This window comes from Accipiter gentilis, chromosome 9 (assembly GCF_929443795.1).
Source record: "Accipiter gentilis chromosome 9, bAccGen1.1, whole genome shotgun sequence".
NCBI classification, from domain to species: domain Eukaryota; kingdom Metazoa; phylum Chordata; class Aves; order Accipitriformes; family Accipitridae; genus Astur; species Astur gentilis.
Genome location: NC_064888.1, coordinates 38,844,070 through 38,858,288, shown reverse-complemented (window position 1 = coordinate 38,858,288; position 14,219 = coordinate 38,844,070). Strand labels below are relative to the sequence as shown.

General features: G+C 37.8%; 1 protein-coding gene across 2 annotated transcripts; it reads left to right on the top strand.

Moving 5' to 3' along the window:
- Positions 1–2,824: 2,824 nt before the first annotated feature.
- On the top strand, positions 2,825–13,598 carry NSMCE4A (NSE4 homolog A, SMC5-SMC6 complex component). 2 transcript variants are annotated; one of them, XM_049810872.1, is made up of 11 exons: positions 2,825–3,269; positions 4,569–4,649; positions 5,238–5,368; positions 6,460–6,611; positions 8,518–8,617; positions 9,995–10,085; positions 10,582–10,676; positions 11,464–11,512; positions 12,224–12,315; positions 12,889–12,980; positions 13,510–13,598. In XM_049810872.1, the coding sequence occupies exons 1-10, from the start codon at positions 2,981–2,983 to the stop codon at positions 12,970–12,972; spliced, it is 1,164 nt and encodes a 387-aa protein (XP_049666829.1). In that variant the 5' UTR covers positions 2,825–2,980; the 3' UTR covers positions 12,973–12,980; positions 13,510–13,598. The 2 variants fall into 2 exon arrangements, with proteins under 2 accessions (XP_049666829.1, XP_049666830.1); XM_049810873.1 differs by lacking the exons at positions 11,464–11,512; positions 13,510–13,598 and having other exon boundaries at positions 12,889–12,982.
- Positions 13,599–14,219: the final 621 nt, after the last annotated feature.

Here is a 14,219-nt window from a genome sequence, read left to right as displayed (position 1 = left end):
TGTTTGGATCCTCTCTTAAGACTTTCTGTGTTAGGGTCCAAAAGCATATTACTCATAATGAATTTGCAATGCAAATTTGACAGCACTCTACTAGTCACACGAAGTGTAAGAATAGAAAATTGTCCAAAAGCCCAATAATTTTGTACTGAAAAATGAAATATTTTAAACATATTTTGAAAGATAGCTTAGGCACAGTTGCAGTCTGTAGTCCAGCAGAAGTAAACATAATGAAGTACTAAGTGTTATGTATTTATATTTTGCAGGATTAATTTGAACTTGAAAATTAAGCAGAGAAAGCTGCAAACAAATTGCTAGATTCCTTGCAATGAAAAGGTATGATTTTTAAAAAGCCATTAGGAAAGTTCCTAGAAATCAACTTTTAATGTACTATATTGTTATTCTACTCACGTATTAACATAAACCCCTTATATTGATAATTTGGAATTATATTAAGTGACATCTGTTGTCTTTGAAACAATGCATTTGGTTAAAATCATCCCTTAGGATAGCTGTGTTGGAGTCAATGGATTCACACAAGAAATTCATTTTGATGGGCAGTTTTTTTGTATGGATCAGAGCTTGTGCAAGCTTGTAGGAAGTTTCATATTAATTGTACCAGCCTGTGGTAAATCATGCATTTAGGTTTTACCTCAAGTTTCACAAGTATGTTAAGTTGTCAGGAGAACCCAACACACCTCTGGTTCATGCTCCGCTGAATTATGAATGTATAAGGAAATTTGGAGTTGACTGACATGTACTATGAAGAAAAGAATATTGTAGTTTTGGACTTCAGGAGGATGGAAATCCCTGCTATTGAATGTGTTCTTGTAAAATATCTGGGATACATTCATGCAAGTAAACAGTATGTTTTTGTTTTTAATGATGTGCCCTCTTAATAAAATTACTTTTATTTTCTGTTAAAATTACAGAACACTTCATCCCCATGCCTTTTCTGTAATACAGTGTATTTCATCCTATATAAATATCACGAAAGATTCCCAAATTTGAAAATCTCCCATGCTTCTAGTGTTCATTACATCTAGAATGCCTTCTAACTGGTTACATAAATACACATTAACAGTGAAAGAAGAGTCAGCTGGGAGATGCTGTTTTGCAATAAGTCCCGTGTAATAGCACTTGCTTTAGAACCAATACAAAATTGGACTTAAATTATCCAAATTACAAAGCAGCTACTTCTTTTTGCCTCTCTGGCTGCTTCACCAAACAATTTCCAGCCTACTGAACCCCTCAAAAAGTCACTGTGAAATCCTGAAGGTTCTGAACCCTTGCCTCCTGTTCCACGATTTACTGAGACTGTAAAAACTTCTAGGCAATCCTGTCACTATGTTTGAACACTAAATAGTACACTGAAGCAGAAAGCATATGCATTACTGTAACTATGAACTCCGTAACTGAGGGGAATTACATGCTGTAACCAGGAAAACAGGAATTAAACCTTTAGCATATATGGCTGTTTTAAATTTCTTACGGGTTATAGCAACTTGGTATTAATACCTATCTTTTAATTCTCTTTTCATCAGAATCTTGTGCAAACTCTATACTCAGAACTGAAATAGATTGCTAATGATTGTTTTATCTGATTGCTGTGGTAACATAAACCAAAAGTCTCTTTCAAGGAACTCTTACAGTAGGATCATCAGGATCTGGGAAATAATCATTCAGCATGCTTCCTAAACTACTGATATTTATACAAGAGTTCTACTACTTACAATGAACTATGAGAAAATAAGGGCAATGAGGGACACCACTTGGCCCGCTGCTCCAAATTAGAAGCCAGATCCACTGTTACACTAAACTCAACTCTAATGATACTGGTACTGGGAAATGAATAGAAAGAGAGGAGAAACTATGTGTTAAAGAATTTTTTTTTTTAGTCTGTAATATAAAATGCTCATCATTAAATGACAATTTGAATATTGTTGAATATTTCCCAGACATGTAATGCTTGGCTGCTGTGGGTAACTTGAAAATACTGACAATTCTTCCTGGTAACTTAATAATACATATTCTTACATTTAACTCAGCTTTAACTTTGTTGTCTTTCGTATAAACAATGCCACCAGTCATGATTAACTAATTCAGGAGTCTATTCCACTTCAAAGTATAAATTTGTTACTGTATTTGCCATAGCACTGATCCCTGCTTAGTGATTAATTGACACATATTATATGAAAATACACGTTAGAGATGCTCAGTCAAGTGTTGTCATGCCTTTGTCTCCAATTTTCACCTCTTCTGCTCCTCACGTCAGAGAAGCTTAAAAGTAGATGAAAGGTTTGTTACCAGCAGGTTCATCGTTACATTTCCACCCCTTAATAAAGGTGAAAGTTCTCGGACCTTTCTGCTCAACTTTCCTAAAAGCGTTTAAAAGCAGAAAACTTGCTTACTCCACGAGGTAAAAAAAAAAAAAGTCACGCCGCGGACGCGCGTCTGCGCACCTCTCGGGGATTTATTCGAAACGACCGACTGAGGTGCAACTTATTTTCGACAACTAACTACCTGCGAGGCTCGGCAAAGCCTGAGGCGGGGGGCTGCCGCATTCCCGCCCAGTGACGAGGCCGCCGTTACCTCAGAGAGGGACCGCCGTTACCTCAGAGAGGAGCCGCTTCCCGCCGGCGGGCGCCCTGAGGGAGGGAGGGAGGGACTGACTGACTGAGCTCGCCCGCGTATGGCACCGCGGGTTTTGCTCGTCTCCCGTCCCGGCAGCGACCTCCCCAGGCGGTAGCGGCGGCCACAGCGCCCGCTCCGGGGTGGGCTGTTGGCGGCTTCGGTCCCCTCCCGCCCCTCCGCTCCGCTCCGCCCCGTCCCCTCCCCGCGGGGTTTGGCCCTCTCGGGCCGCCGTTGTGGCTGGTAACGGCGTTTCCGCGCCGTTTAGCGGGGCCCGGCTGCCCGGGCGGCGGCGGCAGCCTCCCGCCCCTCTTCCGTGGCGGCTGGTGGAGGCCCGGGGCGCCGACCAGCGATGTCGGAGGCGAGCGGAAGCCATGATCTCTTCTCCTCGCAGATCTCGGGCGCCGAGAGCGGCCGCCTCTCGCTGCCGTCCACCTCGGGCAACGGTGCCGTGCCCCGGCACGACCAGCAGCAACTCCTGTCGAGCTGCCCTCGCCCGCCGGCCTCCGGGGAGGAGGGAGAGGAACTGGAGGCGGCGGGCGAGTCGCCCAGGCCGCCGGAGAGCGCCGAGGACGCCGGCGATGACCGCAGCAGGAGGATAATCCGCAACCAGTACCGGGAGCTCATCTACAACGTGCAGCGTAAGGCCGGGGGGGGGGGAGGTGGCTGCCTCAGGAGCCTCAGGGCCGCCGGCCTCTGCCCGGCCCCGGGGTGGCCGGCCCGCTTCGCCTCCGGCGGGGATGACTCTTTATCCCGGGGCGATGGGGGCTGCGGGGGGTGTGGGGGTGGGTGGGTCAGCCGTTTAGGTGCCGGGCTGGTAGCTTGAAGATATTTTTTGAGGAACTGCTAAAGCTTTCGTGGGCACTCGTGAGTTCCTCGGACTGCTGAAATCTTGGGCCTGTGGTTAGATCGAAACTGGTCTCCCTGGAAGCACTTGCAAGCCCAGGGACGGCAAGGTTGTGAGGGATTTACCGGCACTTCACGTGTGTGACTGCATTGATGCAGAGGAACGATCAGCTTTAGACCCGGAGGTGTACTGAAAGCCTTTAATTTTGCCTTCGTGGTGTTTGAGCTTTCATTTGAAAGGGCGGGAACCAGTAGCTGCCCGTACCAGAAAGTTATTCTTAGGCTTTCCAGAAAGTGCCATGAGATTTTTAGCATCTCTCTAGGTAGGTGTGTCAGTACTTCTCCCGTGTATGGAGTGTGCTGTTTTCCTCATGAAAGCATAACAATGGTTGTTTGAGTAAACGCTGTCAAATTTAGCAACATGTGCTGTTGGTTGTTTTTTGCATACATGCTAAATTTGTAGGGTTGTTTACGAGAGAATACAACGCAGTTTGTGGATGATCTAGTCTGTGTTTATGCAGAAGAACAACAGTGGTATGTCAGTGCATTGAGTATGGTGTAGGTCCTTAAAAGCAGTGCTATGAGTCGCTGTTCAGAATTGAACATCTGAAAGCCTCGTTAAGTCATATGTGTACTGTGATGTATAAGTAACTCTGTTTGACATGGTGATCTTCGGAAATCAGCAAGCATACGTTTTTGGGGGTTGGTTGGTTTCTTCTGTGAAAATCTGTAATAACTTATGGATAAGATGAATAACGTACAGAAAACTATGGTATCTGGTAGCTGCTTTGCCACAGATACAGATATTTTACTGGAACCAAGAGGAATCTGGGATGTGCTAATGTAAATTCAACCATATAAATCTTATTCCCCTGAAGTAATGGAAAATTACTACTTCAAACTGAGTTGGTGCATAAGCATTAATAAAAATAGAGCCTATGTACTCTTGCAATTATGTACTGTAAGTATATTCTGTATTTTTGTGTGTATGATGGGCTATGAACCAGCCAGTTTTGATTAAGGTGTAAGTATGTATTTCTTGACGCTTCTATATTTAAGTAATTTAGGATTTCATTTGTGTCCCTATCCCACAGAAAATCGTGAGGATATGCTGAGTTCAAAAAGCAACAGACTGACGGAAGCCTTGGAAGAAGCCAATAAACTGTTTAGTGGAGGTAAAACAAGTTCTGTGGTCCTTATTAGAGGTGTTTGCTTGACAGTTGGCCAAATGTGAGGTGATGATGCCTTATAAACAAAAAAGGGCAAGAGAATGAAGTTGAAGTCCATGTACATTTTCAGAATTATTAAAGTAAAATTTGATATGCTCAGTTGAAGAGGAATTGTTTGAATAAGGTGATATGGGGAAATAAATACATTACTTTAGTGTTTATTTGCACTTAGAAATACTCCGTGCTTTATCTTGACTCTGTAGAACAATATATGTAAGTAGTACATTTATGAAAGATATAAGTGTAGAGGGGTGCATTTCACTTGGAGAGATGGAAAATGTATCCATGAAAAATGTGTTTTATTCTTTAAGATAATGTGTTATTTTTCCATGCTTGCCTTTGTCAGTGTCATCCTCTCCTTTTTTTTTTTTTTAAAAATGCAAATATTATTGTAAGGATTATATAAGTAAGTGTGTTAGAGGTCATTGCAATAAAATGATTTACAAAGCTCAATACCCAGGATAGTCTATATGCTAAATTTTATTATTTTTTTACAATTTCATAATATTAACATAAAAATCTTTTCTGTAACAGTTTCCTGTGCACGAGAGGCTGCGCTGGATGCCCAGTTTCTGGTCCTAGCATCAAATCTAGGAAAGGAGAAGGCCAACGAGTTGCGCTCTGAGATGACAGCATTTGATTCACTAGCATTTGCGGAAGACTTGGTAAGCTCCTGACTCTGAATTTGCCAACAGTTTTGCTAGAGGTTTGCCCTATTTGTTACAGAATCATAAAATAAAAGCCCGAGATTGTCAGCAGGACATGACAGATCTGATGGAATTTAACTCTTCCTATGAATTTCTTCAATTAACTTTCTGGTTAGTGTTATTCATTGTTTTAAACTGTGTATTAAGCATTTCCATTATGCATAGGGGAATATCTAACTTAAAATGCAGACACGCAGCCATCCCCACCTTTGCATTGTTGCATTGCTGCTACTTTATCACAGTTCAGTCAGTTCGTGCTCTTAGGGTAGTCTTGTGTGCTTTTTTTATACCCACTGTTATGTAGTTTCTCAGTAGCTAAGTAGTTTCTTTATTCTGTCCACTCCCTTATATGTTTTAGGATGGAGTTCTCAAGGCCCTGTGTCACTGACATGAAATGGGACTTTGGATTACTTGCATGCTTTTAGACTTGATGTGTTTGTCTCTGTACTGTGACTGAGTGGAAGAGTCAGTTCAGAAAAGCTTTGAAGCAGACTTTTTTTTTTTCTCCCTGAAAATTTTCTTTTATGTTACAGCAGATTAATAAGGAGTCTGAGCCTTTGGTCAAGTCTAGAGCTCTGCAGTATAAAACCCCATGAATTTCAATTGTTTTATTCAAGTTTTTCCTGGGGAAGTCTGGATTGGTAGATGCAGGATTGAGCCAAATAAGTTGTTTTATGGTATTGGAGGAGCTAGGCTTCCTGGAAGTGTGTGGTGTTCAGAAACTGTGAGACATCTTAGCTTTATAGTGCAATTTAAGTAATGCTTTGCTACTTCATACGTCATTGAAATTCTATTGGAATATAGGCAGTTTTATTTACCTATAGCTTTTTTTTTTTTTTTTATTCCTTACTGATGTTTGCTGAACACAAGAAGTCTGTATGTGAGTGTTTTCCTGTTTTCACAATGTATTCAGGAAAGTCAAGGTTCTTATGCAGTGATATTAAATACTAATCTAGCAGGACAAACACTGTAATACAGTATTTCACCATTAATGTATTTACTGATTTTTCTCTGAGTGAATTTTCATTGCAGCTTTTCTTCTTTTGTAGCTAACCTTCATGGGTATAAATCGCATAGAAGTAGAAGAAAATGATAGTGATTCTGAGGGTACTTCAGGTGGCTATTTACCTAGTAATGCCTGGCATAAACTGGGAGAAGAAACAGAAAAATACTTCAGAAGAGCACCTTCTTTTCACTATATGTAAGTTTATTTAAGGAAATTGTATATACTGCAGCACAAGCTAATAGCCTTAATTGATTCTTATCTTTAATGCCCTGGTCTTGAATAGAGTTTAATCTGCGGTCACACAGTGTCAACAAGAACTTCTGTGTGGTCTCTGTTCTTATGGTACGGTGAACGCTTTGTCTCCAAAATATTCCATATTTCTCTCTTTGATTTTGATTTGGTTTGGCTACAAAATAATATCACTTGTATCTAGTAGAGATAGCAAGGTATTCTTGATTTACCTGTTCTAGGCCAAAACCAGTAAAAGTGATCCTCTTTCCTTTAAAAGCTGACTCTTCCGTCATCTTTCTCTCCCTGTGCGAAGCTGCAGCCAGAATCATGAATAGAGGAACCTTTTGGTTTTTTTCTTTTTTCTTTCTTTCTTTCTTTCTTTCCCAGACAGTTATGGAAGGCCAGTCCTTCAGGGTCTATATCTTTTATCTGATGATTGTATTATCATGAAAAGGCCAACAGTTCTTTGTTGTATATCTGTGTTAATGGGTTGTGTTTTAGAATCTTGCTTTCTGGCTCTGTCTTCAGAAGAAATCACCTGATTACTGGCAAGTGGCCTTATGTAGAAGCAACATCATCTCTCCTTATGCGTAGGCAACCCATTTAGTAGGAGCCTTTTTAGCTGCTGTCAAATGACCCTTAGTCACCTGGCTTATACACAGTGCTGCAATTTAAATCTCTCATCAAGTCAGCCTAGAATAGCAGGATCTAGTTAAATTAAATTATCAACAGTAGAGCTGATACAATATTATTCAGTTGTCTATGCTTTTATACTTGTTCCACCCTCCAATAAGTATCACTGTAATTGTAACAAAGTTACTGAATATAATCATTTGATCATGCAATATCTGATATTTAACGTTGGATAGCTAATTGAGATATTTCAAACTTACGTTTGCACTTTAAAGCTGTAAGCTCTAAATGATAAGTATGTTTTCCAATCATTTTTATCATCTTAAGACAAAACTGACTGCAAGAAAGACTTTTTTTCTCATTAGTTGCGTTTTGACATCTTAAGTGATGATGGGCTTCTTTTGAAGGAGGATGTGTGAATATTTCCAGAGTATTAATTTTAAATAGTAAAGTGTAGTTCTCATTTTAGGAAAAGAACCACTTATTTCTGACTTCATCTATTCCTGTCTGAGGCCTGAGTTTAGGTTTTTTTCATGGTCAGTCTGTGACTTCTGAAATTGAGCAGTCACAACTCACCCAAGATAAGGAAAAATAGGTGCTGCAGATTTTTTGGCTACTGGCTGAACTAACTTGGGTTGAGTCTCAATTCACACTCTCGTTTAGGCATCTAACTTGGTGGAGATTCAAGGCAATCAAAGTTAGGAGCCTACGTTCCTTATGTAGTCAATAGAGAGAGGTAAGCACTTCAAGAAAGTGCATAAATCTAGCATGTGTATTATGTTCACATTGTTTAATGAGAAACTTCGGATCTCTTCTTAGTGTACTGAATGTTCTATTGATTGACTATATTTTAAAAATGTGTGGCTTTTTTTTTTTAAAATGTTTATAATAAATTCAAATGGAGATATTTGATGATATGAACGGTATATTCTGTTTAATTTCTTAACTAGCTTTAAGAAAAGTAGATTTAGAGCTTTCAGTTTAAAAAAAAAAGATGGAGTAATTGCATCAAATTTTATATTTCTGTTGTTAATTCTGGTATGAGGCTGCCGACATTGGGAGCAACTTCTGGGGAAGGTTCTTTATAGAAATCTCTAAATGTGGTATTGTGATATTTTTAGATATCAGTCATTACTTTGCACTTCTATCAGGAGGAGATCAACTGCTCAGTATGTAGATTTCTTATCATACAATGTAAAATATATTTCCATATATATGTTCTTTTTATATCGGTTAGGTTAGGATCTTTCAAGTCTGATCCTCCTGTACCAAGGCAACGGATAGAGAGGCAGAAAAAGGCTACAGGAGGAGAAGAAAAACGGGCAATGCCTGCTCAGGTTTGTGAAGTGTTATCTTTATTAACAATTTATTGTGGCATGGTTATTACAAGTGACTTTTAACTACCTCTGTTCATGTTGGTTTGGGTTTTGTAGTGATGAACTGTGTAATACTAAAGGATTCAGATTTCATTATTAGGCTGCTTGATTTGTTTTGTGTGGACTGCAGTATTTCACTGAGTGGAAGGAAACAGGATTTACAGACTGATTTCAAGTTCATATTAGCTTATTTGCTGTGATGCTCTTGCTTTGAAAGGAAACAAAAACGAAACTTCTTTACATTAGTCTGTTTTCAACTTCTATTTAAAAAGCGTCTAACAGTGTGTGGCATTTGCACAGAAATGTGGTTAGCAAAAGCAAACTAATTAGCTCATTTAACTGCTATTTTCCCTGCTTTCTGTTTCCCTCTTCTTTCTGTCTTACTCTGGCAGAAAGGCAAAAGTCTAAGTATACTTAGAAAGGCTTACATTTGAAACTTTGAAAAAATAAACCATGTTGTTACGGGGAACCTCTGGCTGATAATGCCAGTACATAGAGGCAAAATGTTGTATATGTCTTTCTAAATACAGCCTACTTCACAATAATCCAAATAGTGATAGAAATTATTCTGATACAGTTTGTACTGGGAAGAAGAGGAGCTGAAGGGTTTGAGAGAGTTGCTACCAGAAGTGAGTGACTGCTTTTTGTGGTTTGCTTAGGTAAACACTGATGATCAGCATACATGTCAGTATGTGTTAGAGATACAGTTGTGTGTGAAAGTTTCTGTAGCTTGCTTTATTGCAAGGTGGTCAAAGGGAAAGTGTTAGCTAACAGGAACAGCAAACACATTACTGAAGACTGTACTTGAAAAGTGAATTTGGTACTCTGTTGATTACAGTGCTTGAAGGACAATTTGGAGTACCCTGCTTTACAGACAATGAACAAATCTGTAAAATCACAATAATTGTGTCCTTTGACCATGTCAAACTTCAGGCCATGATGTTTCTTACATGTAAACTTAGGTCCCTTCTCTGAAAAAAAGTTAGGATCTTGATGAACTGCCCTTCTACCCTTATAAATAAACTTCAGTAAACTCACAGACTATGTATCACTAGGGGTAACCCAATTCCACAGAACTATTGGAAAGTAAGCATAGACCAGTAAGTAGGCTCAAAACATACAAACTGTGGCCTTTCAGTTTGATATTTAAGATGGGAATTAATTCCTAAAGCATTTTGTAAGTTGTCTCATGTTTGCGTAAGTGTGTCTGTAACTGTGCATGTGTGGCGTAGAGAGAAAAAATTATCTTTCACGTTACGTGTTCATAAAAGGCCCTTTTCATATTCTTGTCTCAACAACAGTGATTATTTGAGGTGAAGCTGTGTTTCTTTTTTCCAGTTAAAAAAAATGGAGGAGTCTCATCAGGAAGCTACAGAAAAAGAAGTAGAGAGGATCTTGGGATTATTGCAAACTCATTTTAAAAATGACCGTAAGTGTGATTCAGTTAAGCTTTTAAAGCATTAATTTGAGAAAATGAATACTCTTAATCTTCTACAGTTAAGAGTGATTAAACTATAGAAACAAAATTAGGTGCAGGTCTCAAGTAGAAATCTTTATATTGAAGGATATATACTGACTGTATTTTTTATGAGCACTAATCAGTTGCTGTTTGATTGCAAAGTAAACTGAAATCCTACCCTCTCCGTCTTAGTAGAGCATGCCAGTGTTTAGAAGGCAATCAAGTGGTCACTCCCTATGTGTATGCCTGTGTCACAAGATGGCAGAAAATAACATTCTCTAGAAACTTTGTTTCTTCTGCAGGCCACTGGGAATTCAGCATTGTAACTAAATTGACATAAATAATTCAGTTAGCTTTTAAAAGGACTATTGACTTAAGTCTGTGTTTTGGTATATTAGCTCTTTGTCTACCACCTTTTTGTTTGTGTTTTTTTTATTTATTAACAAACCCATTTTTGCATCTCTAGCTGATACACCTATTTCCTTCTTTGATCTTGTGATTGATCCAAACTCTTTTGCACGTACTGTGGAAAACATCTTCCATGTGTCTTTCATTATAAGGGTAAGGCATGACGTATTTCTTGAAATCTTATTTTAGATACTGGAATTACCTAGAAATATTGATTTGTTGTTTTATGGCTTCGATATTGACAGATTAGGATTGAAATACTGGGAATCCTAATTTGTTTTCTACAAACAGTCTATGATATTTTGGTAATTGAATAAAAAAGAAAACAGAGTTGACAGACTAATATTTTTAATTAGATTTTTCTATTACAGTCAATTTACCAACAAAACAATCATGATATTTTTGCTGTCAATGCACTTTTCAAAAAGGAATCCTAGCTCACATTAGATTTATAGAAGAGTAGTCATAGAGTATAGAAGAGTTATTGAGGTTGTAGGAAAGTATGTCACTGCAGTGTTTTCTGTTCTTTTTGAATCTGTAGATTTGGATTTCAAACTATACTTAGCTTGTCTAATGAATAAAATTAATTTGGGAAAAGAGAAAAACTTACAAACATATTTTGACTAAATTCAGGTTTATAATGAATAGTGATGTGATTACAAAGCGTTAACTCAAGTATATTTTAATGACTAATAATGATTTTTAATAAAACAATTTTTTTTAATCCAACAGTTACCAACTGTCATATGAGTTGCATTCTTCATGAATAAGTGCTATATTTAAATAATTTTTCTTATTTGGTATGCCAATTAAGATGCTTTATCAATATATGTATCTGTTTATGATTATGTAATATATTAATTAAAAATATGAAATCTTGGTGCATTATCCTAATTAGATAGCTCTAAATTCTGAAACTTTAAATCCTACTGTCTTTTAGGATGGTTTTGCAAGATTAAAGCTGGATGACGATAAATTGCCAATAATAGGTAAAATCTAGTTTTGGAAGACTATAATAATTTTTTGTTACAACATTGAAAAGCAGCTACCTCTTACGTGTTCACAAAGTTTTTGGTATATTTTTAGTTGCAAGAGTAGAGATTCAGGGATATGCAGTGAATGTAATTGAAGGCATGAAGAGCTCTATGAGAGGAACTGAAAGGATTGAGTCTCTTTAAATACTAAAATATGGAAAAAGGCCATTATGCTGATCTATACAAATTAATCCTACTAATAGAAATAAAAGGTTATTACCTTTCCTTTTAAGTGATACTTTCTCTAGTAAGTATATGAATGTTGTTACGCTTTGCTGAGAGAAGATATTTCTGTGTGCAAGAAGTCTTCTTTGTCTGTCTGAGTTGGGAAGTGCTGCAACTTCAAAACAGTTGAAAAGGAAATGCCTTCCTATGTACAAGGTCTTTGGCTTTCATTCCCACAGGATATCAATGGGATTAGGACTTTGGTGGGATTTCATAAAGGATTAAATACTTATGTCCTTCTGGGACTCAGAGAAACGTTAGTCTTTTAAAATTTTAGGAGGTAAGACTAAAGTAATTTCTTAAGAAGTATATAGTACAGGCTATTGATAGATAGCTTAGTGGAGCATGTATAATTGATCTGTTTTTTGTGAAGCTTTTGTGTTCCTGGAGGAAGCTGACTTTACAAGTATAAAGACTATGAAAACACTATGTTTCAAACAGAGCCTTCAAAAGACAAGGTGGGAGGGAAGGATGACCGTAGTACTGGAGCACGGAACCAGGTTGTCATATCTCTGAACCATCAAGAATGGAAGGTATAATAGATAGCACTTGATACTTTTGATTATTATTTTTTTTTCTTAAGTGTAAGAATGCATATGAGGGCTGTGCTGTTATGTACTCTGATAAGGATAGGTGTTCCTGTATATATTACCACTACATTTAATTTTATGGATTCCAGGACAATCACAAATCTAATTAATGCTTTTAACTGCGAGAAAACTGTGAATTGGGATAGCAATTTCATCTTTGATCATTGAAGCCTGGTCAGTTTAGTGCTTTTAAGTTGTGCAGTGACTTGCCTTTACTGTTTTATATGAGGACTGCATAAATAAGGAGTCTGTTTCTTCCCTTAAAGTATGATACTTGCTTCTAGAGGGGAAGTTCTCCATGCAATTTCCTCGCTGTTTGTAATAAATCTTAGACAAAAAGTAGTTTTTAGCACATACCACTGTTCTTTGTCCCTCACTCAGAATGCGCAGAAGAAATTTAGTAATTTGAAATAATGCTTTAGTATGAGAAACTTTATTACTTACTTGGTGGTAACTGCAATTAAATTAAAATAGTTCAGCTCTTGTAACTCACATACTCTTGTCATATCTAACCAGGAAATCGTAGAAACATATGAAATAACAGAACCTATGATTAGCCCTCCTCATCATAAAAATGAAGAAGAAATGGAGATAAATTAATTCCTCAAGTAAGTTCTTTTAATAAATCAAACTAAATAAGGATACAGTGCATGAGTTCCTTATGCATCTGGAAGAGCTGCAGGGAAACTACCTGTGACTTAAAAGTGTAGAAAAACTATAAGCAGGGTAACTGTATAACATCTGGAACATCTCTATATTCTTGATCTCTTTATGGAACAAAATGTAATCTAGTCTTCTACGTGGTAATTAACTGAAAAAAAATTATTTTTACATTTGATGGTCATTTAAGTGATATACTTGAGTTAATTTTTGGAACTTTATACTCAGAATGCAATGCTGTGAAGAATCATAGCTTAGTTTTTGTACTTTCTTTTTTTTTTTTTTTAACCTGCTGCCAGCTGATGTTGTTAATAAAGTAGTCTGAAGAAGGACTTAGGGAAGCGGGAAGGGAGACAGTCTGGTTCCCTCTAAAATCCTTTAAATGACAGAATTGAATTCTTTTATTGTCACAATTGTCTAGTAAGTTCCAAATCTTAATGCATGTTGTCTTGTTTTCTCTTTTCTTTCCCCCCCCAGGTGCCTTAAAGAAAATATTTTAAAATGCTTCCTTCAGAGAAGATTTTTATATGTATATATTGTAAAATTAAATTTATTTTTTATCAAAATATCTTGACACTTTATATAAGCTGTCTTGTTTATACCTGTCACAGGGTTATTGCCATATACTTTCTATTTATTATGGTTTTGTTTACTACTAAGTGTCAGTAAACTTTATATAAGCTTTCATAAAAAGCATCTGCTATCCCCCTTCTGTCATCCCTTGCCTCTCCCCAGTAGCAGCCTGCAAGTGCGATTTACACGGTTAACCATCTCTACTGTGATAATCTTGTTATCTAGACGGTCTTGGGTGCTGCAGGAAAAATTGATATTGTCTTCCTGTTCTTACTCTTCTGGAAATCAAGGTTCGAGTTTGGAAGTTTGATCTGAATTACAGATAAAAATTCCTCCTTCCTTTTGTCCTCAGTGTATTTGGTTTTGTAACTTGGGCAGGACAGCTTGATTAGGCCATGACATTATTTTCTTCAAAATAAATAAAGTCTAGCTCCATCTCCAGAAGATGCTCTTTGGAGCACCACTGCCTCTGGAGGTTTTTAGGATTTTGTCCTTCCTTTTATCATTAGGCAGGGTTTGACCGAGCGATGTTCTGTCCCGCTGCTACCACCCCCGTTAGAGCGTGTTTCTGGGGGGTGATGAAACCTGGTCAGGCTCTGAGGGTACGCGAAAAC

Excerpts from the sequence above, each read along its gene's own strand:
- NSMCE4A (XM_049810872.1), top strand. The coding sequence starts at position 2,981 with ATGTCGGAGGCGAGCGGAAGCCATGATCTCTTCTCCTCGCAGATCTCG. Across the intron at positions 4,650-5,237 it reads CAATAAACTGTTTAGTGGAG|TTTCCTGTGCACGAGAGGCT; the intron begins GTAAAACAAGTT and ends TTTCTGTAACAG. Across the intron at positions 6,612-8,517 it reads GCACCTTCTTTTCACTATAT|GTTAGGATCTTTCAAGTCTG; the intron begins GTAAGTTTATTT and ends TATATCGGTTAG.